General features: G+C 55.7%; 1 protein-coding gene across 1 annotated transcript in view; it reads right to left on the minus strand.

The window, feature by feature from the left end:
- The window catches only part of MDGA1 (MAM domain containing glycosylphosphatidylinositol anchor 1), an 888,610-nt gene extending 869,014 nt beyond the window's left edge, over nt 1–19,596 (minus strand). Inside the window, exon 1 of the mRNA XM_069236322.1 lies at nt 18,486–19,596. Within this exon, the coding sequence (XP_069092423.1) occupies nt 18,486–18,555 (70 nt within the window). The 5' untranslated portion in view covers nt 18,556–19,596. The remainder of the gene's footprint in view (nt 1–18,485) is intronic.
- Nucleotides 19,597–27,459: the final 7,863 nt, after the last annotated feature.

Here is a 27,459-nt window from a genome sequence, read left to right on the forward strand (position 1 = left end):
TCCTTCCACCTCAGGCCTTGATGTGGCACCTTGAGTTTTGAATCCAAACTGGGGGTTCTGACACCACACTGCGGGTTCTTATACCACACTGCGGGTTCTGACACCCCACTACAGCTTCTTATACCACACTGTGGGTTCTGACACCACACTGCGGGTTCTTATACCACACTGTGGGTTCTGACACCACACTGCGGGTTCTCATACCAATCTGTGGGTTCTGACACGCCACTATAGGTTCTCATACCACACTGTGGGTTCTGACATCCCACTATAGGTTCTCATACCACACTGTGGGTTCTGACATCCCACTATAGGTTCTCATACCACACTGTGGGTTCTGACATCCCACTATAGGTTCTCATACCACACTGTGGGTTCTGACACCGCACTATGGGTTCTCATACCACACTGTGGGTTCTGACACCACACTGCGGGTTCTCATACCACACTGTGGGTTCTGACACCGCACTATGGGTTCTCATACCACACTGTGGGTTCTGACACCACACTGCGGGTTCTTATACCACACTGTGGGTTCTGACACCACACTGCGGGTTCTTATACCACACTGTGGGTTCTGACACCGCACTATGGGTTCTCATACCACACTGTGGGTTCTGACACCGCACTATGGGTTCTTATACCACACTGTGGGTTCTGACACCGCACTATGGGTTCTCATACCACACTGTGGGTTCTGACACCGCACTATGGGTTCTCATACCACACTGTGGGTTCTGACACCGCACTATGGGTTCTTATACCACACTGTGGGTTCTGACACCGCACTATGGGTTCTCATACCACACTGTGGGTTCTGACACCGCACTATGGGTTCTTATACCACACTGTGGGTTCTGACACCGCACTATGGGTTCTCATACCACACTGTGGGTTCTGACACCGCACTATGGGTTCTTATACCACACTGTGGGTTCTGACACCGCACTATGGGTTCTCATACCACACTGTGGGTTCTGACACCGCACTATGGGTTCTCATACCACACTGTGGGTTCTGACACCGCACTATGGGTTCTTATACCACACACACGCGCGCGCACACACAGAGCACAAAACACACCTGATACTTAATAGCCAGATGTAAAACTAAACCGTTTACAAATAAACACCATTGAGCCCAGTTCATAAAGGTAAATCCATGGCCGGTGATCTCCGTATATGTAGATTTACGCCAACTCCTGATCATATATTTGTAATTAACAGAATTCAGTAACTCTGAGTGGTAATTCACGCCCAGTGGCAGGAGCAGGTGTTGGGACTTGTATAAGTCAAAATATTACCCCAAGGTTCCTTCTAGTACCTTTGTCAGTGTGTTCTGTGGAAGTCTGAGAAGTGCAGCTCTACAGTGGTGGTGGAGATTTCCACCAACGCCTTTCAAAACTAGACATTGAAAGGAGTGGGGGAGACAGGCATCGCCTTCACCAGGCCCTCTTGTGCTGCGAGACACTGTGGAGGCAGACACCAGCTACTGTTGTGTGTGTGTGCGCGTGCGTGCGTGTGCGTGTGTGCGTGCGCGTGCGTGCGTGTGTGTGTACGTGTGTGCCTGTGTATTTGTTTGTTTCGAACATCCAATGTGTTATCGTCTTTCTTTGACCAACTGTAGAGTATTGTTAGATGTGGGATGAGTCATGGGTGTTTTTATATTTCACTTTATATATTGTAATTCTCTATGGATTTGCATCTGTTATCTTTACGTCGTTCTATTGCTGTTGATATAGCAGGTCTGAAATGTACACATTTACATGGCCATTTATAACTTTTTTTATTATTATTTGTTTTACTATTTTTTACGTGTACATGATGTTTCTTAGTGCTTACAGCGTATTTCGTTATATGTACATTTTCATAAATTGTATTTTTCTTTTATTTAACTTTACAATATTTACATGTTTGCTTCGCTAGAGTTGTATTATCAGTTACTGTTTCATGCAGGGTGTGTCTGGTCTGGTCATGTATTCCTACCTCCACTGACTGCAGATGTGGGTCCCTTGCACTGCCTGTGAGTGTGGTGTGTAGCGCCTCTTATTCCAAGGCTTGGCTGTGGGAGGTTTGGGACTGATTGAATTCTGGCACTACAGGAGCGGGTGTGGGTCTAACGTGAGTGAATTACAGCTGACGTACACATTTGTATTAGTATCTTTGTATTTCCACTCCCTTCCTCGGCCCCTCCTTAAAGTTCCCTTTGCTCCTCCCACTTTGTAGAAGATATTTCACAATTTCCAGCCACTCCCCTTGCCACTGCCATTTTTACACCTAAAATGTAAGACTCTGGGGGGGAGATTTACAAACATTTTGTGCACGGTTAGCGTCACAAAAGTGAGGCTAACCACCACAATTTTTTTTCCAATTTAGTTTCCAGCGCAAAAACTTGCTTTGCGCTGGAAAGTACCTTAAAAATAATGCAAAGCAGCGTGAAGCACTGCGTTGCATTACTTAGCGCCAACGGGTGGTACATGGACGTTACCATAAAACCACCCACGCCTTTTGACACAAAACCCTATCTACAAACAACAGTAGACAGACTTTTGGGCAAAAAGTTAACACCATTTGAAAGCAGGCGTTCGAAAGGAGAAATTTTTAATTTGTCCTTTCTTTTACGACTTTGCATGCGTGCTGCACTGGGCAGCACATACACACAGTAGGAAAAGTTTAAAGTTTGTCTGAGCACAGTATTATGTACTGGAAGGAAACCTTCTAGTACAAACCTTATGCTGAACTCAGACGGACACCCTTGCACTAGGGTGTAAAGGTGTGCGTGTGGCTCACGGCAGCTAAAATCTGCGCCAACACTAGGGGGAGGAGCGTGCCATATCTCTGTCAATGTGGCGCTCTCCTGCTCCCTCCCTGTCACGCAGCACAGCGCAGTGTTTTTAGCTGCTGCGTTCCATGCCCTTTCTGTAAACCTGGGCCGAAGTCTTCTATGCTCCGAGCTGAGAACTCTAGCTGTACGACATAGGACCAGCGTTGGCGTGGATCGGTGCCGTATCTGTGTGTAGTACATTTATGAGTGTGTGATGTGGTGCTACGGAACAACTACTGCACATACTTGTGAACGCCCTGGTGAACTGAGCTCGCCGCATTCATGTCTACATCAGGAGTGACAAACTCTCAAACACAGAGTAAAACTGGACAATACTTTTCAAAAGCAGATTGTGAGGTCCGGGAGAATGTGATAACCAGCAGGATGGCTCAGTGAGTTGAACTCTGATTGCTGAGGTTTGCATCACTCTGCAGGTCACAAGGTCAAATCACGCCAAGGCCAACTCAGCCGTCTATCTTTGTAAGTTTGATAAGTTGAGAACATTAAATGGGCTAATAGTACCAGCTGTTATTTATGGCACAAATGCAGAGTTGCAATATGAAGTAGTGTATAAAAACTAGTAATTGTTAAGCTAGAAATGCTATTTGTTAGACAGCTCTGCATGCCGTCTACTACATTCGGTAATTTTATTCACTCAAAAGACACAAAGGGACAGATTTAAGAAAAGTGGTGCTGCGCCCCCTTAGTGTCCCCCTAACAACACCATGTGTGCGCCGGATCTAAGATATGGCACACCATGGTGGTAGTTAGGGAACTACCATCAAAGGTTTTGATGCTAGTTTGGCGCTTTGCAGGATTAGCGTCAAAAATGTTGTAAAGCCCATTGTGGCCCATTGTAAACAATGGTGTGCCTCCTTTTAACGCCTGCTCTGAGCAGGCATTAACAAAGCTGAATCTTTTAGATTTCTTCGTGCCATTTTTTCAGCCCACCTCCCGGGCAATGCCCCCTTTGCATACGTTATGCCTGGCGCCCTGTGGCATCATCATGCATGGTCACTGGCTGGGCCTGGCCACGGGGTACCAGAGAAGTACAAACAGCTGCGTTGGGAAGACTGCAGGAGACAGACGGTATCCATCTTTCCGTCCATACATACATACATATCTATCTATCTATCTATCTATCTATCTATCTATCTATCTATCTATCTATCTATCTGTCTATGTGTCTGTTGGCAGATCTATCTATCTATCTATCCATACATATCTATCTATCTATCTGTTTATCTATCTATGTGTCTGTCTGCCGGTCTTTCTATCTATCCATCCATCCATATGTATCTATCTATGTGTCGGTCGGTCTATCTATCTATCTATCTATCTATCTATCTATCTATCTATCTATCTATCTATCTATCTATCTATCCATCCATATCTATCTATCCATCCATATCTATCTATCTGTCTATCTGTCTATCTATCTATCTACCTGTTCCAATCTATCTCTCGACTTACATATCTTTCTATCTGCCTGCACCTATCTGTCGGCCTATCTATCTACCTCTATCTATTCATCTATCTATCTATCTATCTATCTATCTATCTATCTATCTATCTATCTATCTATCTATCTATCTATCTATCTACCTGCCTGCCGCTTGTCTCTGTCTGTTGTATAAAGCACACTCTGCCATCGGTGTGGCCTCACAGTACCATCCCCACCTGGGACACTCTCGCCGTGTGATCTTCGGCGGGCCAGGACGTGGTTGGGTGTGTGGGCATCGGCTCACGGGTGTGTTTGTGGGTCCCTCTTGTGTGCCGTCCTTGTGTTCGGTTAGTTGTTAGACCGACGCGTGCTGGAGTGTGGTGGGTCTGGGCAGCGCCGTCAGCTCCTCCTCCGGCTGTGTGCCCATCACCCCGCAGACCGTCATGTGTGTGTGTGTTGTCTTACGAGACACGCTCGCCACAGTTTGTGTTGTGATAGCAAAGGAAATACCTACTGATTAACTGCCCCGCAGAGGCAACTGCGTAGTAGAGCGATAACTAGAGCTTGAAAAAAAAAAATCCGTCAAACATAACAGGTGATTTCTGCTGTGCAGGCCACGGTGAACTCTGACCCCGGTGAGATGTGTGTGCTAATGTGCGTTTGTCTACAGCCAGTTACCTAACAACCTCGGGCCTTGCAGGGAAAGGTGGAATCGTCTCGTCTCTGGGGCTGCTATATTAATATACAGCTGCCATCACCCGCATGTGCCCGGCGCATGACCCACAAACCTCTGATCTTGGTGAATAAGGGGCCAGGGCGAGTTTAACAGGGGCGACAGGCAACCGTCTATCTGTGCGTCTGTCTGTCCCTTGCCCTCCTCTCTCTGGATACGACGACTCATAATGTTATCTTATGCCATAACCTACACCCTCTGGCAGCTGCTTGAATTACGCCCTCGGAGGCTGTAAAGCCCTGGGCTGGCAGAGACAGCCTCCGTGCTCCTGTCACTGTGCGGAGGACGAGCTGGCCGGATAAATGGGCCACTCGCCTCCCACGACCACACGTGGCCCTAAGAGCCCGGAGCGGAGCGCGCGCCCTGACATTTTTATTTTTGTGTTTGTTTTTTTGCGGGTATTTTGAGAGCGAACTCGACCCGAAGGTATTGGCGCAGTTATATTACACAAGGACACGTGCATTTTTGGTAGGCACCGGGGAGGTTAAGTAATTTGCCCAGAATCACAGGCTGTTGAGCTGACGCCGAGACTCGAGCCTGAAGCTAGATGTATCAAATAATTTCACTCCTGAGACCATGGGAACATGCTTGATACATATGGCCCTCGGTCCCCAGCTCCAAAGTCGGCAGCTCTGCCAGTTATGCACCCTCTCCGTACTTACAGGTGACTGTGTTTTTGGCTCATGGAATGAGGGCAGCTGAGGGGGTTGAGGGGTGCCCGGCTGGCGATGCCAGTGTTATGCTACCACACGTGAGGACGCACTCTGTGGCACCCTGAAGCGCTTTTATGTGTAATAAATGGCTTGCGCACCTGAGGAGCGTTTTCGGCCGATCGATGAGAGTGTTCCTAGCTCAGGAAATTTCGTTGCATTCTCAGGATTCATTTAATATAAACGGCCAAAGGAGGAACAACGTCAGCAGCGCACGAATGGTGCGCAGGGTTGCGCGCCGGGTGTTGCAGAGCGCAGTGTTCGTGATACGGCCCTTAGAAGTTGGCACTGTGCCGAGGGGGAAGGACTGTGCGCAGCTGAGGTTTAGGCGCAGGAATGGTGCGCAGGGGCGCGCGCCGGTCGTTGCAGAGCGCACTGTTCATGATACGGTCCTTGGAAGGTGGCACAGTGCCGAGGGGGGAAGTGACTGTGTGCAGCTGAGGTTTAGGCGCGCGCCGGTTGTTGCAGAGCGCACTGTTCATGATACGGCCTTTGGAAGGTGGTACTGCGCCGAGGGGGAAGGACTGTGCGCAGCTGAGGTTTAGGCGCAGGAATGGTGCGCAGGGGCGCGCGCCGGTCGTTGCAGAGCGCACTGTTCATGATACGGTCCTTGGAAGGTGGCACAGTGCCGAGGGGGGAAGTGACTGTGTGCAGCTGAGGTTTAGGCGCGCGCCGGTTGTTGCAGAGCGCACTGTTCATGATACGGCCTTTGGAAGGTGGCACTGCGCCGAGGGTGAAGGGACTGTGCTGTCTACTGTGACCCGTGTGCGTGTCTCCTTAGGGTAAGTCAATACCCGCACACCGGCAGAATGGATGCGAAACAGGGGCTCCTCTCCTAGTAAACTGTGGCCTCGGCGACCACCCTGCGGACCCCATGGCTATCCAGGCTTTAAGTGGGATGAAGAAAACTGTGGGGCGGCTATTGGAGAGGGGCCTCTTAAAGGGGCGTGGCCTTTCTAGTTAAGGATGTGGCTTACAAAACTCTGTAAGTTAGTCATCTCTCCTAAGCATAGTCTGCGCTAAATGTATTTTGCTGCTTCTTTCTGTCTTTGCATCCAGATATATATTACAGCGACCGACATTACACCTAAAACAAGCCAGGGCTATCGGCTTTGTCACTGGTGGTTAGTTGCATAAAATAAACAAGTACAACAACGGCTTTGTTGTGTAGAATATCGAAAATGCTTCAGTTCTGACTGAAGTACCTATGAGGAGTATCTTTACAGTTACACCACAGGCAGTGAAGGGTGGCGGGTGCCCCTGCAGAGGTGAGGTTACTTTTGGGCAAAAATGGCGAACCCGCAGGAACGGGTGCTCCTGTGAACCCCGCACCTTTAAACTGTCCCGACACTTCCACTAAACGCCCCAGTGCGCGCTGCTTGTGCGCGCCGCGGATGCGGCAGCGGAGATGCGCGGGTGCGAGGAAAGGAATGAGTGTCCCGGGCTGTGTGGGAGAGAGGGACAGACGGGAGGACAGAGTGCTGAACAAGAAGCAGGCGAAGGAGAGGGAGGGACAGATGAAAGGACAGAGAGCTGAACAAGAAGCAGGCCTTCCTGCCAGGGCACCTGAGGGCTGTGACGGAGAGGGAGGGAGGGAGAGAAGGACAGACAGCTGAACAAGAAGCAGGCCTTCCTTCCAGGGCGCTTGAATCAGTGCTTAATTTGAGCCGGTGATTTCCGGTGCAGGGCACCGGCACTTATTTATGAGGGCTGGTACTTATTTTTCTGCCTCAAGCATTTACTGCGAGCAAAAGACACATATGGGAAAGATGGAGGAAGAGAAAAACGAAAAAGTGTCACAAAGGGAGCAAGTAGGAGGCTGCAAGGGTGAGCTGAAGGGGCAGGAAGCGGCTGTAAACTGATTAAAGAGGGCCGAGATGGCTTCAGAATTGCGCTGCCTCAATTAAAGAGGCCCGAGATGGCTTCAGAATTGCGCTGCCTCAGTATTCTGTGCTCGCACATTTAAGTGCAGCAGCCGCGTGTTTCAGAGTTTTGGGCACCGGCACGTTTTTATTCACAAATTAAGCACTGGCCAGCATGCTGAGACAGAGTTGGAGGGACAGAGGAAAGGACAGACAGCTGAACAAGAAGCCGGCCTGCCTGCCAGGGCGTCTGGTGCCTGAAAGAAATGTAAATAAATGTCCTGCTGGGTCGTCACCGGCCCTAAGCGACCGGGAGGGGAATGGGCGTTAGCTGATGCCCCTTAAAGCTCCCGGCGACAGATGTGTTCTTTTTTAGAGGGTTTGTGAGGGTGTTGCCGGCGGTGCTGGGGAGTCCCTCCGATTACTGGGTATTAAGAATGTTTGCACCAGGTACTCTCCGGGTATTAGTAACATTTTTACGTTGGAATCACTTGTTGTATTAAACCCAACTTTATTGGCCCATTCGCTGCAGTCTATCTTGTACTGTGTCTAGCAGTGAATTTCCACGGATTACTGTAACTTGCATTTATTGTTTAAGTAACGTGCGTTATTGTTTGTGCAATAACCTGAAGGTGAAAGGCCAACTGAAGAGAACCAGAATATTGTGCTGTGTTCAGACAACCCTCTGCCACCCCCCCCCCCACACACACACACACACATCTCACCCCGCCACTGACCCCGCTGCGCCCCGGAGCACAGTTGCTGTTGCTTCTAATGCCCTGGAGCCTCGTGTATTAAAACAAACGTGCTTGTATACGGAGCTCTGTGCGTGTGTGTGTCCGACGTGCACACACATGTCCGACAGAGCTCTGTGTCTGAGTGTGTCTGTCGTGCGCACACATGTGCAAGCGGTGGGCATTGCCCCGGGCTCTTACATGTGAGTGTATCTTTCGTGCACATATATGTGCAGGAAGTGGGCATTGCCCCGGGCTCTTGCATGTGAGTGTATCTGTCGTGCACATATATGTGCAGGAAGTGGGCATTGCCCCGGGCTCTTGCATGTGAGTGTATCTGTCGTGAGCACACATGTAAAAGCGATGGGCATTGCCTCGGGCTTTTACATGTAACTGTGTTTATCGTGCGCACACACGTGGAAGCGGTGCGCATTGTTCAGGGCTCTTACATGTGAGTATATCTGTCGTGCGTACAAGTGCAAGCGGTGGGCATTGCCCAGGGTTCTCTACGTGTGAGTGTGTCTGGCGTGCGCACACATGTGCAAGCGGTGGGCATTGCCCAGGGCTCTTACCTGCGGAACACAAACCGGCCATGCCAGGAGTACAGATCACGTAGTAGGAATGTCAGTCGTGCGCAGAGCTCCGTGTACGTGTGAGGGGATGAAGTCGGGGTGTATCCAGGTGGCACACCCCTCCCTTGGCACAAGAGAGCGGTGCCCACACTTCTGAGTACGCGGGTACTGCCCATGGATCTACTCTGTTCCTCTCCAGGTACCAGGGCCATAACCAGAAAGGCGTGATCAGGTTTCTAGGCACTTTTCCTCAGATGTTCTCATCATGTACCACAGCTCTGTGCTTGTGGGTACGTGTGCACGTGAGATACCCTCCGCCCACATATCACACGTATGTGCTAAGCACTAGACTTCGGACTAGGTCCCAGTGATCAGTGTGTGTGGTATACTCTGTATCGGCCATTGTACAGTACACCACGCATCATCTAGGGCACACGGGGGTGTGCGCCCCCTAGCCCGGGTGTAGGGGTGTGACTGGAGCCCTGTATATATGGGTGTACCCCATAGCCTGGATTATTCCAAGGGCACCCCACAAGTCTCTGCCCCCTCCCCGAGGTAACGGAAGGGCCACTCCTGCACGAAGTGCTGCGGACGTGCAGTTGTGAGGCGGGAAGGGGCCCGTGACACGCGCAGCACGTGTGTGGGGGCAGCAGCCACACACCAGAAGGCCCCGAAGTGTTGCACGAGTCACCAAGAGCGGACGGGCTCTTGTCATGCTTCACTCAAGCACTTCGAGCTGGACCTGAACATACCAGCGTCCGGTGCCCAGTGAAACAAGTCCTGGAAACACGTCCGACCAGTCTGGTGGTGAGAGGGAGAAACGTGGGCAGGGTAGAAGGCTGAATGGGCTGGCTGGCTGTCTGTCTGTCTGTCTGGCTGTCTGTCTGTCTCACACTGCTTTCCATCCCCCGTGCAGAGCGTGTAACAATGAGCTCAGTGGCCGAGAGCGCCTGCCTCGTCAGACGCACAGGAGGCGCTCCAGGGTTTGGGGGTGTTCGTGAATCTTTGACATCGTGGTTCACGAGTGAGCCCCCCCACACACACCCCCCCGACCACACATGACGGGGGCTCGGACTCAGCCCGGACTGTTTCTTCGCTGCTGTGGAAATGGGGTCGGGGTAGATGTCATTTTAGGCCTCGCTCCATCACCTGGCCTGGGTCTCTCCCTTCTTCCGTGGGCCATGTACCCCAGGAGCATACTCCTGGAAGGTGGTACCAGCTACTCTCCTGCCGTGGGCCATGTACCCCAGGAGCATACTCCTGGAAGGTGGTACCAGGTACTCTCCTGCTGTGGGCCATGCACTCCAGGAGCATACTCCTGGAAGGTGGTACCAGGTACTCTCCTGCTGTGGGCCATGCACTCCAGGAGCACTATGTGGGGGGACCACCAGCCTGTGTACGTGCAGAGTACTCCGGGAAGGTGTCACCGGGTACTCCCTCCCATGGGCCATGTACCCCAGGAGCATACTCCTGGAAGGTGGTACCAGGTACTCTCCTGCTGTGGGCCATGCACTCCAGGAGCATACTCCTGGAAGGTGGTACCAGGTACTCTCCTGCTGTGGGCCATGCACTCCAGGAGCACTATGTGGGGGGACCACCAGCCTGTGTACGTGCAGAGTACTCCGGGAAGGTGTCACCGGGTACTCCCTCCCATGGGCCATGTACCCCAGGAGCATACTCCTGGAAGGTGGTACCAGGTACTCTCCTGCTGTGGGCCATGCACTCCAGGAGCACTATGTGGGGGGACCACCAGCCCGTGTACGTGCAGAGTACTCCGGGAAGGTGTCACCGGGTACTCCCTCCCGTGGGTCATGTACCCCAGGGGCACTGCGAGGAGTGTACATCAGTACTCCCTCCCGTGGGTCATGTACCCCAGGGGCACTACTAGGAGTGTACATCAGTACTCCCTCCCGTGGGCCATGTACCCCGGGGGCACTGCGAGGAGTTTACACAGCCCGTGTGCGTGCAGAGAACTCCGGGAAGGTGTCACCGGGTACTCTCCCTCCCGTGGGCCATGTACCCCAGGAGCATACTCCTGGAAGGTGGTACCAGGTACTCTCCTGCTGTGGGCCATGCACTCCAGGAGCACTATGTGGGGGGACCACCAGCCTGTGTACGTGCAGAGTACTCCGGGAAGGTGTCACCGGGTACTCCCTCCCATGGGCCATGTACCCCAGGAGCATACTCCTGGAAGGTGGTACCAGCTACTCTCCTGCCGTGGGCCATGTACCCCAGGAGCATACTCCTGGAAGGTGGTACCAGGTACTCTCCTGCTGTGGGCCATGCACTCCAGGAGCACTATGTGGGGGGACCACCAGCCCGTGTACGTGCAGAGTACTCCGGGAAGGTGTCACCGGGTACTCCCTCCCGTGGGTCATGTACCCCAGGGGCACTGCGAGGAGTGTACATCAGTACTCCCTCCCGTGGGTCATGTACCCCAGGGGCACTACTAGGAGTGTACATCAGTACTCCCTCCCGTGGGCCATGTACCCCGGGGGCACTGCGAGGAGTGTACACAGCCCGTGTGCGTGCAGAGAACTCCGGGAAGGTGTCACCGGGTACTCTCCCTCCCGTGGGCCATGTACCCCAGGAGCATACTCCTGGAAGGTGGTACCAGGTACTCTCCTGCTGTGGGCCATGTACTCCAGGAGCACTATGTGGGGGGGCCACCAGCCCGTGTACGTGAAGAGTTCTCCTGGGAGGTGTACCCCGCCACAGGACCCCCCGTTCGGCACTCAGTACATGCGGTGTAACACCCACCCGCGCTCTGTGGCACACGCGCCGCACTGTGCCATGTGTACACGAGGCGCCTGGCACGTGAGCCGTGGGCAGAACCCCGCACACGCGGTTACAACCCCTCACCCTTGCAATCCCAGGTGCCCCCTCCCCCCGTGAAGGGATCTCTGCACAGGTGGGTATAACCCCCCGGCCTGGCTCTCCCTGTGCTCCGAGCTCTCTGTATGGTTGATGCCCGGACCTGGGCCTGGCCTCAGGATTGCCGCCCACGGTGCCCCTCTGCCCTCGATGTGAACCAACGCATGGGCACAGACTGGGTATTCCAGGAGCACACGGTGCATCAGACAGGCCAGCTGTGCCCGGGGCGCTGCACACGGGGTGTAATATCCCGTGTAGGTGAGCGGCGTCGGTACATGAAGGTGTAACGTCCCATAGCGGTGGAATATGCTCGGGGCTCCGCACACGAGGTTCTGTAATGTCCAAAGCAGGCGAGGGGTGCTCGGAGCTCTGTACACGAGGGTGCACCGTCCCATGTATGTGAGAGGTATTCGGAGCTCTGTACACGAGGGTGTAACGTCACATGTATGTGAGAGGTGCTCGGAGCTCTGTACACGAGGGTGCACCGTCCCATGTATGTGAGGGGTGCTCGGAGCTCTGTACACGAGGGTGCAACGTCCCATGTATGTGAGAGGTGCTCGGAGCTCTGTGCACGAGGGTGCACCGTCCCATGTATGTGACAGGTGCTCGGAGCTCTGTACACGAGGGTGCATCGTCCCATGTATGTGAGGGGTGCTCGGAGCTCTGTACACGAGGGTGCAACGTCCCATGTATGTGAGAGGTGCTCGGAGCTCTGTGCACGAGGGTGCACCGTCCCATGTATGTGACAGGTGCTCGGAGCTCTGTACACGAGGGTGCACCGTCCCATGTATGTGAGAGGTGCTCAGAGGGAGAGGTGCTCGGAGCTCTGTACACGAGGGTGCATCGTCCCATGTATGTGAGGGGTGCTCAGAGCTCTGTACACGAGGGTGCAACGTCCCATGTATGTGAGAGGTGCTCGGAGCTCTGTGCACGAGGGTGCTCCGTCCCATGTATGTGAGGGGTGCTCGGAGCTCTGTACACGATGGTGCACTGTCCCATGTATGTGAGAGGTGCTCGGAGCTCTGAACACGAGGGTGCACCGAGCTCTGTACACAAGGGTGCACCGTCCCATGTATGTAAGAGGTGCTCGAGGGTGCACCGTCCATGTATGTGAGAGGTGCTCGGAGCTCCATACACGAGGGTGCATCGTCCCATGTATGTGAGAGGTGCTCGGAGCTCCGTACACGAGGGTGCTCCGTCCCATGTATGTGAAAGGTGCTCGGAGCTCTGTACACAAGGGTGCATCGTCCCATGTATGTGAGGGGTGCTCGGAGCTCTGTACACGAGGGTGCAACGTCCCATGTATGTGAGAGGTGCTCAGAGCTCTGTGCACGAGGGTGCTCGGTCCCATGTATGTGAGGGGTGCTCGGAGCTCTGAACACAAGGGTGCACCGAGCTCTGTACACAAGGGTGCACCGTCCCATGTATGTGAGAGGTGCTCAGAGGGAGAGGTGCTCGAAGCTCTGTACACGAGGGTGCTCCGTCACATGTATGTGAGAGGTGATCGGAGCTCTGTACACAAGGGTGCATCGTCCCATGTATGTGAGGGGTGCTCGGAGCTCTGTACACAAGGGTGCAACGTCCCATGTATGCGAGAGGTGCTCGGAGCTCTGTGCACGAGGGTGCTTCGTCCCATGTATGTGAGGGGTGTTCGGAGCTCTGTACACGAGGGTGCACTGTCCCATGTATGTGAGAGGTGCTCGGAGCTCTGAACACGAGGGTGCACCGAGCTCTGTACACGAGGGTGCACCGTCCCATGTATGTAAGAGGTGCTCGAGGGTGCACCGTCCATGTATGTGAGAGGTGCTCGGAGCTCCATACACGAGGGTGCATCATCCCATGTATGTGAGAGGTGCTCGGAGTTCTGTACACGAGGGTTCATCGTCCCATGTACATGTATGTGAGTGGTGTTCGGAGCTCTGTACACCAGGGTGCATTGTCCCATGTACATGTATGTGAGTGGTGCTCAGAGGGAGAGGTGCTCGGAGTTCTGTACACGAGGGTACATCGTCTCATGTATGTGAGAGGTGCTCGGAGCTCTGTACACGAGGGTGCACCGTCCCATGTATGTGAGAGGTGCTCGGAGCTCTGTACACGAGCGTGCACCGCCCCATGTATATGAGAGGTGCTCGGACCTCTGTATGTGAGAGGTGCTCGGAGCTCCGTACACGAGGGTGCGCCGTCCCATGTATGTGAGAGGTGTTCAGAGCTCTGTACACGGGAGGGTGCACCGTCCCATGTATGTGAGAGGTGCTCTGAGCTCTGTACAGGAGGGTGCGCCGTCCCATGTATGTGAGGGATGCTCGAACCTCTGTACACGAGGGTGTAACGTCCCATGTATGTGAGAGGTGCTCGAGGGTGCACCATCCATGTATGTGAGAGGTGTTCGGAGCTCTGTACACGAGCGTGCGTCGTCTCATGGATGTGAGAGGTGCTCGGAGCTCTGTACACGAGGGTGCACCGTCCCATGTATGTGAGAGGTGCTCGGAGCTCTGTACACGAGCGTGCACCCATGTATGTGAGAGGTGCTCGGAGCTCCGTACACGAGCGTGCGCCGTCTCATGGATGTGAGAGGTGCTCGGAGCTCTGTACACGAGGGTGCAAACATCCCATGCAGATAAGAGGTGCTCGGATCTCTGTACACGAGGGTGTAACATCTCTTGCAGATGAGGAGTGCCCCGAGCTCTGTACACGAGGGTGTAACATTCCGTGCAGATGAGATGTACTTGGGACTCTGTACACGATGGTGTATTGTTGTCCCATGTAGGTGAGAGGTGCTCGAATCTCTGTACACGAGTTTGTAACATCCTGTGCAGATTAGAGGTGCCCGGATCTCTGTACACGAGGGTGTAACATCCCATGAAGATGAGGAGTGCCCCCGAGCTCTGAACAGGAGGGTGTAACATCCCGTGCAGATTAGAGGTGCCCGGATCTCTGTACACGAGGGTGTAACATCCCACGCAGATGATCAGTGCCCCGAGCTCTGTACACGAGGGTGTAACATCCCATGAAGATGAGGAGTGCCCCGAGCTCTGTACACGAGGGTGTAACATCCCGAGCAGATTAGAGGTGCCCGGATCTCTGTACAGGAGGGTGTAACATCCCATGCAGATGATGAGTGCCCTGAGCTCTGTACACGAGGGTGTAACATCCCATGAAGATGAGGAGTGCCCCGAGCTCTGTACACGAGGGTGTAACATCCCATGAAGATGAGGAGTGCCCCCGAGCTCTGAACAGGAGGGTGTAACATCCCGTGCAGATTAGAGGTGCTCGGATCTCCGTACACGAAGGTGCAGCATTCCGTGCAGGTGGGAGATGCTCGGGTCTCGGCACACGGGGGTGTAATGTTGTCCCGTGTACCTTATAAGTGAGCGGCGCCCGGAGCTCTGTGCGGGGAGGTGTTGTAGCACACGTGCAGCACACTGCCAAGTTTAGAAACAATGTGCGTGTGCACGTGTACGGGTCACTTGCACAGCGCGGACCTTGCCGAGGCAGTAGAGCCCTGTGTGTGTGTGTGTGTGGGGCGGCACGTGTAGCACACTGCGAAGTTTAGAAACAATGCGTGTGCGTGTGCGTGTGCACGTGTCACGTACAGCGCGGACCTTGCCGAGGCAGCACAGCTCTGTGTGGCGTTATGTGTCCCTCTGTCCATCCCCCCTCACCGCGGATGGCCACCCCCATCCTTACCCCACACAGGTATAAGTGATGCATGCATCATTTAATGCTCACTGCCTTAAGTTTTGTACAACGTGTAAAAAGGTTTATATAAATATATAAACTTTTTCATGGTGTACTTTTTCACCAACTCAAGATGAAAATGAATAGAGAAGTGAGTATAAAAAGCCTCGATGCACCCGTGCCCGGACCGGGGGCTCGTGTGTGTTAGCATTGGTATATGTAATGCACACTTGTGCCCCGGGGGCGCCTCTGCGTGTGCACGCCTGAAGATTAAACTATGTAATGCACGCCCGTCCCCAAGAGTCGTATCCGGGCGGCCCCACGGGCCAGTGTGTGACCCTGGAGTGCACCACGGATGCACGTGCGTTCACGAAGCGTCAGGGGAGTGGCATCGCGGTACCACATGGCACAGCCCCGCGCCACGTGCCAGCACTCTGTCCCCGCTGCCACCCTCCCCGCGCAGTTCTGGGTACACGGCTGCTGACGGGGCAGTTCTCTGCCGTGGCACAGGGTACCACCTTCCGGTGCCCGGTGCTCTGCCACGGCCGCGCCCGCACTGTTCAGCCCCCGTGTGGGTACGGGTCTCCCACAGGTGCCAGGGCTCTGCCTTTCCCTCACCTGCACTGGTCAGCTGGTGGTGGGGCAGAGAGTCTCCCCCGGTGCCCCCCCAGCCCTCTATGTGTGGGTACAGGTTCGGGGGTCTCCCACAGGTGCCAGGGCTCTGCCTTTCCCTCACCTGCACTGGTCAGCTGGTGGTGGGGCAGAGAGTCTCCCCCGGTGCCCCCCCAGCCCTCTATGTGTGGGTACAGGTTCGGGGGTCTCCCCCAGGTGCCAGGGCTCTGCTTTTCCATCACCTGCACTGGTCAGCTGGTGGTGGGGCAGTGAGTCTCCCCCGGTGCCCCCCAGCCCTCTATGTGTGGGTACAGGCTCGGGGGTCTCCCACAGGTGCCAGGGCTCTGCCTTTCCCTCACCTGCACTGGTCAGCTGGTGGTGGGGCAGTGAGTCTCCCCCGGTGCCCCCCAGCCCTCTATGTGTGGGTACAGGCTCGGGGGTCTCCCACAGGTGCCAGGGCTCTGCCTTTCCCTCACCTGCACTGGTCAGCTGGTGGTGGGGCAGTGAGTCTCCCCCGGTGCCCCCCAGCCCTCTATGTGTGGGTACAGGCTCGGGGGTCTCCCACAGGTGCCAGGGCTCTGCCTTTCCCTCACCTGCACTGGTCAGCTGGTGGTGGGGCAGAGAGTCTCCCCTGGTGACCCCCAGCCCTCTATGTGTGGGTACAGGGGTGGGGGTCTTCCACAGGTGCCCGGATGTCTGCCCCGCACTGGTCACCTGGTTGTGAGGCCCCCCAGTCCTCTGTGTGTGGGTATGGGGGCGAGGGGGTGTCCTCCCACAGGTGCCTGGCGCTCTGGTCAGCTGGTGGTGGGGCTGGGAGTCTCCCCTAGGGCCCTCTGTGCCGAGGCTTGTGTGTGGGTACAGAGGGCACGAACACACATGAATACACTCACACACGAACACACGCGCACACAAATACACACACAGACACACAAACACACGCGCACACTAATACACACACAAACACGCGCACACTAATACACACACAAACACGCGCACACTAACACACACACGAATACACACACAAACACACACGCACGCTAATACACACACACACTAATATACAAACACACACGCACGCTAATACACACACACACTAATATACAAACACACACGCACGCTAATACACACACACACTAATATACAAACACACACACACTGATACACACACACACTAATATACAAACACACACACACTGATACACACACACACTAATATACAAACACACACACACACTGATACACCCACACATACGAATAAACACACGCGCACACACCCCTCCCCCAGCCTGGCGCGTGTCTGCGGCTGACGGACGGGTTCGTTGACGGCGCTACAAATCACAACAACGTGCCGGACCCCTAGTAACTGGGCAGAAAGATGTACCCACAGCGCCTCACACCCTGCCCCCTGCCCCCTGTGCAGGAGCCAGCCTGGGGCACTCTGGGGGCACCGAGTGCATGTGTCCACCTGCGTACACGCAGACACACACCCGCACCACACACATTCAGGCACGCACACCCTCACACACGTTCACACGCACCACACGCACTCACACCACAGACATTCAACACGCACACCCTCACGCACCACACGCACAGACTCCCGCATGCACACACACTCACACACGCCGCATACGCACACACACGCACCACACACATTCACACCCTCACGCACCACACGCACAGACTCCCGCATACGCACACACGCACATGTTCTGCTGTTCATCCAGACCTTCCTTGTTTCCCGTGTCACGTGTGTAGTGCTACGGGCCGTCTGCTTCTAGGCGTGAGGTCTGTTTGGGGTACAGCCGCGTTCTGTGGCCTTGGGGCGCATAACACCCCCTGCCTCCCGCATCTCTGCCGTGTTGTGTGCTGCAGGGGTGTCTGACAACACCTGCTTCTCCAGACGCTGTGACGTGTACTGGCCTACCCTTACCCAGTACTGTCCCCTGTGACCTGTGAGGTGAGCGCACGGAGGTGACTGTACTGGCACCGTCTGCACAGGCTGCAGGTTGGAGTGTAAGGGCGGGTACGGGCCTCCCCTTACACAGTACTGTCCACTGTGACCTGTGATGTGAGGGTCCGTCTGCACGCGCTCCTGGTATGTGAGAGTGCAAGGGCAGGTACTGGCCACCCTCTGCCAGTGCACAATCTAATGCCCTGGTTAGTGCGTTGGCATCTGGCACCATCAGTCCTTGTCGCTGCGCTGTGCTCTGGGACGGAAGGGCCGGGCGGGCACCTGCCACCCCTGCCATGATACAGTGTGTGGTACAGTGTCCCTTGCCACTCTGCCGCCCTGGCACACGTGGGACTGGCACACCTGATTACCACAAAGTGTCAGAAGACGCCGGGGGCCCCTTCACCACCCGCATCCCCTGCCAGCAGGAACCCCCTTTCCCTCGGTGCCCCCCAATGCCCCGCCGGGGGCCCCAGCCATGTGCCTTACCGTAGACTCCTTGCGCCAGGGAGCCCCGGGGCGCCAGGGCGAGGAGGGCGAGCCAGAGAAACCGCAGCATCCTTCAGACCAGCGTCATCACAGGCACCGCGAGCAATCCAGGAAAATACCCAAAAATCCAAATAATGTAATCCACGGCGGATATCCAAGGAGGCGAGGAGGCCAGGGGGACCAGCAACAGGAGACGGTGCGGGCTCTGCCCGGGGAGGGAGCCCTTGAGCCGGGGAGAGGCGGCAGCTGGGCACTGCGCAGGAGGGCGCAGGGACGGGCCGGCAGCGGGGGTACCGGGCCAGCAGCGGGGGTACCGGGCCAGCGGCGGGGGTACCGGGCCAGCAGCGGCACCAAGACAACCAAAATCCGAAGCAGAGAGTAGGGCTGAGGTCCGCGGATCCAACGCAGGCCAGGACCGGTGATAACGGGGCAGGACCCGCGGCCCCTGGAAGTGATGCCCCCTGCTAACCAAAGATGCCAGGGGCGCAGACAACCAGAGATCCCAGCGGGGGTACCAGGGCAGGACCCGGGTCTCCGGAAGCAGCGACCACCACAAGAGAGAGCTGCGCCCCGCGGTGCCCTTGCGGACCAGTAATGCCAGGGGAAGAAGAAACCCTGCGCGGGGCAACGACGCCCCCACCGAGCAGAGGCGCAGGGCAGGGCGCACGGGCTCGAGATCAGCAGAGCCTCGCCGGGCAGCTGTGCCCCACAGACGAGTACTTCCAGGGGGCTCAGGCACCAGCAGACTTCCACAGGGCAGCGATGCCACCCAGAGGAGTAATGCCAGGGGGCTCAGACAGCAGCAGACTTCCACAGGGCAGCGATGCCACCCAGCCGAGTAATGCCAGGGCAGGACGCAGGGTCTCCACAGCAGTGATGCCAGGCAGGACGCAGGGTCTCCACAGCAGTGATGCTAGGGCAGGGTCTCCACAGCAGTGATGCCAGGCAGGACGCGGGATCTCCACAGCTGCGGTGCCAGGACAGCGTCCAGATGCTCTTCCCGGGCTGGCAGGGCTCGGATGCCCTCTTTCTGTGCTCGGAGGCCGGGCGAGGGACGTGTCTGCGCCTCTCAACTGTTCTGTTGCCAACTTGAGACTTTGCCTCCTTCCCGTTACCCAGGCTGGCTGTGGAGCCGGGAGGGGAGGGTGGGGGCCGGGGGAGGAGGGACACGCGAGGGGATGTGGTCAGCCCGCCCCCCGTTAGTTTGGGCAGCTCTCCAGCTCCAGTCTCCCCTCTCTCCTCAGCCCCCCCGATCTCCTCCTCTCTCATTCTGCCCCTCGCCTCTGCCCCCCACCCCCGCCACTCTGCGCGTCTTTTCCTCCGTCTTACAATCTTTGTGTCGTCTCTTCGCTGTCAGACTTTCTTATCTTCTGATCGCCTTCTCTCTCTCCCTCCAACCTTTGCTTTTTCTCTCCAGCTTCCTTTCCCTCTCACCCCTTTCTAGCCTTCTCGCTTCTCCCGAACTCGCCCTCTCTTCCCCTCACACTCCACGCTCCCTCCAACACGCCCGCCGTCTCCGGATGGTTCCCTCACTCTCCCCCCGCTCTGATTCTTCCCGTCTCGTGCGCTCTCCACGGTGCTGGGGTGCAGGGGGCCCTGGTGTGCGCAAAGAAAGTGACCCCCCGACTGTTGTTGGGCTAGTAAGACGCAGCAATTATTAGGTTTCAATGGGCCCCTCGTAGCTCTGGTCCCGGTGTCACTGCACCTGCTGCACAGATGGTTGCCATGTCCTTGGCTCTCTCTTTCCCCACTATTCCTTGCACTCTCCGCCAGCCCATAATGCCAGCTGCTTACACCCAGTGGCTCCTGCACCCTCCCTAGACCCTTTCATCCTGGCCGCCTCTATCTTCCCCTGTCCATTCATTGGTCCTTCCATTCATCCATTTGACTCTCTAGTAATCCATCCATCCATCCATGAATGAAACAGCTGCAGTGGCGCGGAGAGCACCCGTCCTTCTTTCCAGCCACAGTTAGTGGCATGGTGTGTGCTACAAGCTACTAATAACTCCCCCTTTCTCTGTCTGTCCACCCGGCCACGAATGCATTACTGACCACCCACCCACCCACACATCCACCCATCCCTTTCTAACACTGCCACAGCCACGCGGGGAATGCTGCACAAGCAATACTGTACAGCGGCCTTCCTGTCCCCTCGACGGTCCACCCTCACAGGCCAGCCAGCTTGTCAGTCAATCCCCCACCCACCCATCCACCTTTCTCTCTCTCTCTCTCTCTCTCTGTCTCCCCTCTCTCTGTCTCCCTTCCTTCGGTCTCCCCTCTCTCTCTCTTTCTCCACTCTCTCCGTTTCCCCCTTCTCTCTGTCTCCTCTCTCTCTGTCTCCTCTCTCTCTGTCTCCTCTCTCTCTGTCTCCCTTCCTTCGGTCTCCCCTCTCTCTCTCTGCCTCCCCTCTCTCTGTCTCTCCTCTCTCTCTCTCTCTCTCTCTCTCTGCCTCCCCTCTCTCTGTCTTCCCTCTGTGTGTGTGTCTCTGTCTCCCCTTTCTCTGAGTTCCCTTTCTCTGTCATGTCTTTCTTTGCCTCCCCTCTCTTTCCGTCTCCCTTCTCTTCCCCTCTCTCTGTGTGTCTCTCTGTCATGTGTCTCTCTGTCTCCCTTCTCTCTGCGTCCCTCTCTCCGTGTCTCCCTCCTATCTGCCTCCCCTCTCTCTGTCTCTCCTCTCTCTCGCTCTGTCTCCCCTCTCTCTCTCTGTCTCCCTTCCTTCGGTCTCCCCTCTCTCTCTCTGCCTCCCCTCTCTCTGTCTCTCCTCTCTCTCGCTCTGTCTCCCCTCTCTCGCTCTGTCTCCCCTCTCTCTCTCTGTCTCCCTTCCTTCGGTCTCCCCTCTCTCTCTCTGCCTCCCCTCTCTCTGTCTCTCCTCTCTCTGTCTCTCCTCTCTCTCTCTCTGTCTCCCTTCCTTCTGTCTCCCCTCTCTCTCTCTGTCTCCCTTCCTTCGGTCTCCCCTCTCTCTCTCTGCCTCCCCTCTCTCTGTCTCTCCTCTCTCTCGCTCTGTCTCCCCTCTCTCGCTCTGTCTCCCCTCTCTCTCTCTGTCTCCCTTCCTTCGGTCTCCCCTCTCTCTCTCTGCCTCCCCTCTCTCTGTCTCTCCTCTCTCTGTCTCTCCTCTCTCTCTCTCTGTCTCCCTTCCTTCTGTCTCCCCTCTCTCTCTCTGTCTCCCTTCCTTCTGTCTCCCTCCTATCTGCCTCCCCTCTCTCTGTCTCTCCTCTCTCTCGCTCTGTCTCCCTTCCTTCGGTCTCCCCTCTCTCTCTCTGTCTCCCTTCCTTCGGTCTCCCCTCTCTCTCTCTGTCTCCCTTCCTTCGGTCTCCCCTCTCTCTCTCTGTCTCCCTTCTCTGGCTCCCCTCTCTCTCTCTGTCTCTCCCTTCTCTGGCTCCCCTCTCTCTCTCTGTCTCCCTTCTCTGGCTCCCCTCTCTCTCTCTGTCTCCCTTCTCTGGCTCCCCTCTCTCTCTCTGTCTCCCTTCCTTCGGTCTCCTCTCTCTCTCTGTCTCCCTTCTCTGGCTCCCCTTTCTCTCTGACTCCACTCTCTCTCTCTCTGTCTCCCTTCTCTCTGCGCCTGTCCAATGTCTCTATCTCCCCTCTCTGCTATCACAGTCTCTCTCTCCTTGCAGCATCCAGTGTTCCCTCCTTCATCCTCACTTTTATCCTCACTCTGTCTGCCCTCTTCCTGTGTCTGTCGTGCGTCTCTCCGTCACAGGTGTGTGTGTCTCCCTCTCTGTCTCCCCTCTCTCTGTGTCTCTCTCTCTCTCCGCGTCTCTCCGTCACGGGTGTGTGTGTCTCCCTCTCTGTCTCCCCTCTCTCAGTGTCTCTCCGTCACAGGTGTGTGTGTCTGCCTCGGTCTGTCCCCCTCTCTCCGTGTCTCCCTTCTCTCTCCCCTCTCTCCGTGTCTCTCCGTCATGTGTGTGTGTCTCTCTCTGTCGCCCCTCTCTCTTTGTCTCTCTCTGTCTCCCCTCTCTCCGTGTCTCTCCGTCACGTGTGTGTGTCTCCCTCGTTCTGTAGCCCCTCTCTCCGTGTCTCCCTTCTCTCTCCCCTCTCTCCGTGTCTCTCCGTCACGTGTGTGTGTCTCTCTCTCTGTCTCCCCTCTCTCTGTTTCTCTCTCTCTGTCTCCCCTCTCTCCGTGTCTCTCCGTCACGGGTGTGTGTGTCTCTCTCGGTCTGTCTCCCCTCTCTCCGTCACGGGTGTGTGTGTCTCCCTCTCTGTCTCCCCTCTCTCTCTGTGTCTCTCTCTCTCTCCGCGTCTCTCCGTCACAGGTGTGTGTGTCTCCCTCTCTGTCTCCCCTCTCTCTGTGTCTCTCTCTCTCTCCGCGTCTCTCCGTCACGGGTGTGTGTGTCTCCCTCTCTGTCTCCCCTCTCTCAGTGTCTCTCCGTCACAGGTGTGTGTGTCTCCCTCTTTCTCTCCCCTCTCTCCATGTCTCTCCGTCACGTGTGTGTGTGTCTCTCTCTCTGTCTCCCCTCTCTCCATGTCTCTCCGTCACGTGTGTGTGTGTCTCTCTCTCTGTCTCCCCTCTCTCTGTTTCTCTCTCTCTGTCTCCCCTCTCTCCGTCACGGGTGTGTGTGTCTCTCTCGGTCTGTCTCCCCTCTCTCCGTGTCTCTCCGTCACGGGTGTGTGTGTCTCCCTCGGTCTGTCTCCTCTCTCTCCGCGTCTCTCCATCACGGGTGTGTGTGTCTCCCTCTCTGTCTCCCCTCTCTCTGCGTCTCTCCGTCACGGGTGTGTGTGTCTCCCTCTCTGTCTCCCCTCTCTCCGTCACGTGTGTGTGTCTCCCTCGGTCTGTCTCCCCTCTCTCCGCGTCTCTCCGTCACGGGTGTGTGTGTCTCCCTCTCTGTCTCCCCTCTCTCTGCGTCTCTCCGTCACAGGTGTGTGTGTCTCCCTCTCTGTCTCCCCTCACTCCGCGTCTCTCCATCACGGGTGTGTGTGTCTCCCTCTCTGTCTCCCCTCTCTCTGCGTCTCTCCGTCACGGGTGTGTGTGTCTCCCTCAGTCTGTCTCCCCTCTCTCAGTGTCTCTCCGTCACGGGTGTGTGTGTCTCCCTCTCTGTCTCCCCTCTCTCCGCGTCTCTCCATCACGGGTGTGTGTGTCTCCCTCTCTGTCTCCCCTCTCTCTGCGTCTCTCCGTCACGGGTGTGTGTGTCTCCCTCAGTCTGTCTCCCCTCTCTCAGTGTCTCTCCGTCACGGGTGTGTGTGTCTCCCTCTCTGTCTCCCCTCTCTCAGTGTCTCTCCGTCACAGGTGTGTGTGTCTCCCTCTCTCTCTCCCCTCTCTCCATGTCTCTCCGTCACGTGTGTGTGTGTCTCTCTCTCTGTCTCCCCTCTCTCCATGTCTCTCCGTCACGTGTGTGTGTGTCTCTCTCTCTGTCTCCCCTCTCTCTGTTTCTCTCTCTCTGTCTCCCCTCTCTCCGTCACGGGTGTGTGTGTCTCTCTCGGTCTGTCTCCCCTCTCTCCGTGTCTCTCCGTCACGGGTGTGTGTGTCTCCCTCTCTGTCTCCCCTCTCTCTGCGTCTCTCCGTCACGGGTGTGTGTGTCTCCCTCTCTGTCTCCCCTCTCTCCGTGTCTCTCCGTCACAGGTGTGTGTGTCTCTCTCTCTCTGTCTCCCCTCTCTCAGTGTCTCTCCGTCACAGGTGTGTGTCTCCCTCTCTGTCTCCCCTCTCTCCGTGTCTCTCTCTCTGTCTCCCCTCTCTCCGCGTCTCTCCGTCACAGGTGTGTGTGTCTCTCTCTCTCTGTCTCCCCTCTCTCCGCGTCTCTCCGTCACAGGTGTGTGTGTCTCTCTCTCTCTGTCTCCCCTCTCTCTCTGTGTCTCTCCGTCACAGGTGTGTGTGTCTCTCTCTCTCTGTCTCCCCTCTCTCCACGTCTCTCCGTCACGGGTGTGTGTGTCTCTCTCTCTCTGTCTCCCCTCTCTCTGCGTCTCTCCGTCACGGATGTGTGTGTCTCCCTCTCTGTCTCCCCTCTCTCCGTCACGTGTGTGTGTCTCCCTCGGTCTGTCTCCCCTCTCTCCGCGTCTCTCTGTGTGTAGTAAACCGGGTTACTGATTGAGGGGGTGAAACCTTACTGAAGCTGCAGCCACAGTCCTCGTCGGGGTAAAACATACGCAAACCCCAAACTAACCTGCGCTCAGTCCCGGGGTAGCGTGGCAGAGAGCAGCAAACTAACCTGTGCTCAGTCCCGGGGTAGCGTGGCAGAGAGCAGCAACTAACCTGCGCTCAGTCCCGGGGTAGCGTGGCAGAGAGCAGCAAACTAACCTGTGCTCAGTCCCGGGGTAGCGTGGCAGAGAGCAGCAACTAACCTGCGCTCAGTCCCGGGGTAGCGTGGCAGAGAGCAGCAAACTAACCTGTGCTCAGTCCCGGGGTAGCTTGGCAGAGAGCAGCAAACTAACCTGTGCTCAGTCCCGGGGTAGCGTGGCAGAGAGCAGCAACTAACCTGTGCTCAGTCCTGGGGTAGCGTGGCAGAGAGCAGCAACTAACCTGCGCTCAGTCCCGGGGTAGCGTGGCAGAGAGCAGCAACTAACCTGCGCTCAGTCCCGGGGTAGCGTGGCAGAGAGCAGCAAACTAACCTGTGCTCAGTCCCGGGGTAGCGTGGCAGAGAGCAGCAAACTAACCTGTGCTCAGTCCCGGGGTAGCGTGGCCAGTCCCGGGGTAGCGTGGCAGAGAGCAGCAAACTAACCTGTGCTCAGTCCCGGGGTAGCGTGGCAGAGAGCAGCAACTAACCTGCGCTCAGTTCCGGGGTAGCGTGGCAGAGAGCAGCAACTAACCTGCGCTCAGTCCTGGGGTAGCGTGGCAGAGAGCAGCAAACTAACCTGCGCTCAGTCCTGGGGTAGCGTGGCAGAGAGCAGCAACTAACCTGTGCTCAGTCCCGGGGTAGCGTGGCAGAGAGCAGCAAACTAACCTGCGCTCAGTCCCGGGGTAGCGTGGCAGAGAGCAGCAAACTAACCTGCGCTCAGTCCTGGGGTAGCGTGGCAGAGAGCAGCAAACTAACCTGCGCTCAGTCCCGGGGTAGCGTGGCAGAGAGCAGCAACTAACCTGCGCTCAGTCCCGGGGTAGCGTGGCAGAGAGCAGCAAACTAACCTGCGCTCAGTCCTGGGGTAGCGTGGCAGAGAGCAGCAAACTAACCTGCGCTCAGTCCCGGGGTAGAGTGGCAGAGAGCAGCAACTAACCTGTGCTCAGTCCCGGGGTAGCGTGGCAGAGAGCAGCAACTAACCTGCGCTCAGTCCCGGGGTAGCGTGGCAGAGAGCAGCAAACTAACCTGCGCTCAGTCCTGGGGTAGCGTGGCAGAGAGCAGCAAACTAACCTGTGCTCAGTCCCGGGGTAGTGTGGCAGAGAGCAGCAAACTAACCTGCGCTCAGTCCTGGGGTAGCGTGGCAGAGAGCAGCAAACTAACCTGTGCTCAGTCCCGGGGTAGCTTGGCAGAGAGCAGTCAGGCTCAACTTAGGGCGATGTGCAAAGTATTTATGCAGCACACAAACAGCAATAAAATGAAAACACAACAAAAGGAGAAGTTTAGGACAATAGAGAAAATTGTATTAAATTATTTACAGATGCAATTTAAACTTTTGCATACATAATTACACAAATACCTCCAACTTTGCCCTGCACTGGCGAGCTATTCAACAGAATCTACAGATACTCATTTGTACTTCTGGTTAATCTGCAATTCCACGATACACACAGGGATCTTTCTCACAAATGGGAGGGTGGGAGGGTGCCCTGGAAGATACAGAGTGGCCCCCCACGGAGACTGCAGTCTGGTTGCTGACTCAGTTACACTATTTGCACACAACCTATCTCACGCTGCAGCGGCTTGGCAGAGGTGGAATCCTCACCGACCCCATACGTGTGCATTGCATGTACCCCAGGGCAGATGTCTTCCACACGGTGTGGCAACGCCTAACTACACTACGATATTGGAAGCAGATCTTATGTATGAGTGCTGGGGAGGGTGGCTGAACTGGCCTCCTGGAGGATGTGGGAGGTACCTGGGCAGACCGTGCGCTTGATGGGATGCCCATGATTGTCTACAAATGGGACATTGCATGCAAATTACTTCCCTGGACCCACAAACCTTGACTGAAAGGATGCTGGTGATGGACCGCTGTGCGAAGCAAGAGGAGCCTATATACACAGCCAGAGGGTGTCCAAAGAAATACCACAAAATACGGGGGAGCTGGTGGGAATACTGTGGACTGCTAAATTAACTGAGCACTCAGCTTAGTGTTGTGGTGGCTTTGTACACAGACTGACATGAATGGAGGTGTGGGATGGATCCACTCTTAAAACCAATAAAACATGACTATGAAAAAATAAGTACATTATTTGACACCAAAACAACCACAGTTAAATTAATAGAACTGGAGATATGCAATATTAATGGTTTTATAGAAATCAAGTGCTAAGAAGTGAAAACAGCCGGCCGTGGTTATATGGTTCTGTCAGACTGGGTCCAAATCACAAATTCAGCCCAACCGCGATGGAGTGCAGGCCAGACACAGGACTGAGTTTAGTCTGCTGAAAAGTACCTTGTGGGCTGGGTGTTAAGATGCAAAGTCCTTGCTTCAAGCTGCACAGGCCAGCATCAAGGAACCATTGATGGGAGCTGTGATGCAAAGTCAGGCACTCTCGGTGTGTCTTCCTATCACTCACTGTGTCTGCCTATCCCTCTCTCTGTGTCTGTCTATCCATCTCTCTGTGTCTCCCTATCCCTCTCTCTCTGTCTGCCTATCACTCGCTCTGTGTCTGCCTATCACTCTCTCCGTGTCTGCCTATCCCTCTCTGTGTCTGCCTATGCCTCTCTCTGTGTGTCTGCCTCTCCCTCTCTATGTCTGCCTATCACTCTCTCTGTGTCTGCCTATCACTCTCTGTGTCTGCCTATCCCTCTCTCTGTGTCTGTCTACCCATCTCTCTGTGTCTCCCTATCCCTCTCTCTCTGTATGCCTATCACTCGCTCTGTGTCTGCCTATCACTCTCTGTGTCTGCCTATCACTCTCTCTGTGTCTG

The sequence above is a fragment of the Pleurodeles waltl genome, chromosome 5, assembly GCF_031143425.1.
Source record: "Pleurodeles waltl isolate 20211129_DDA chromosome 5, aPleWal1.hap1.20221129, whole genome shotgun sequence".
NCBI lineage: Eukaryota > Metazoa > Chordata > Amphibia > Caudata > Salamandridae > Pleurodeles > Pleurodeles waltl.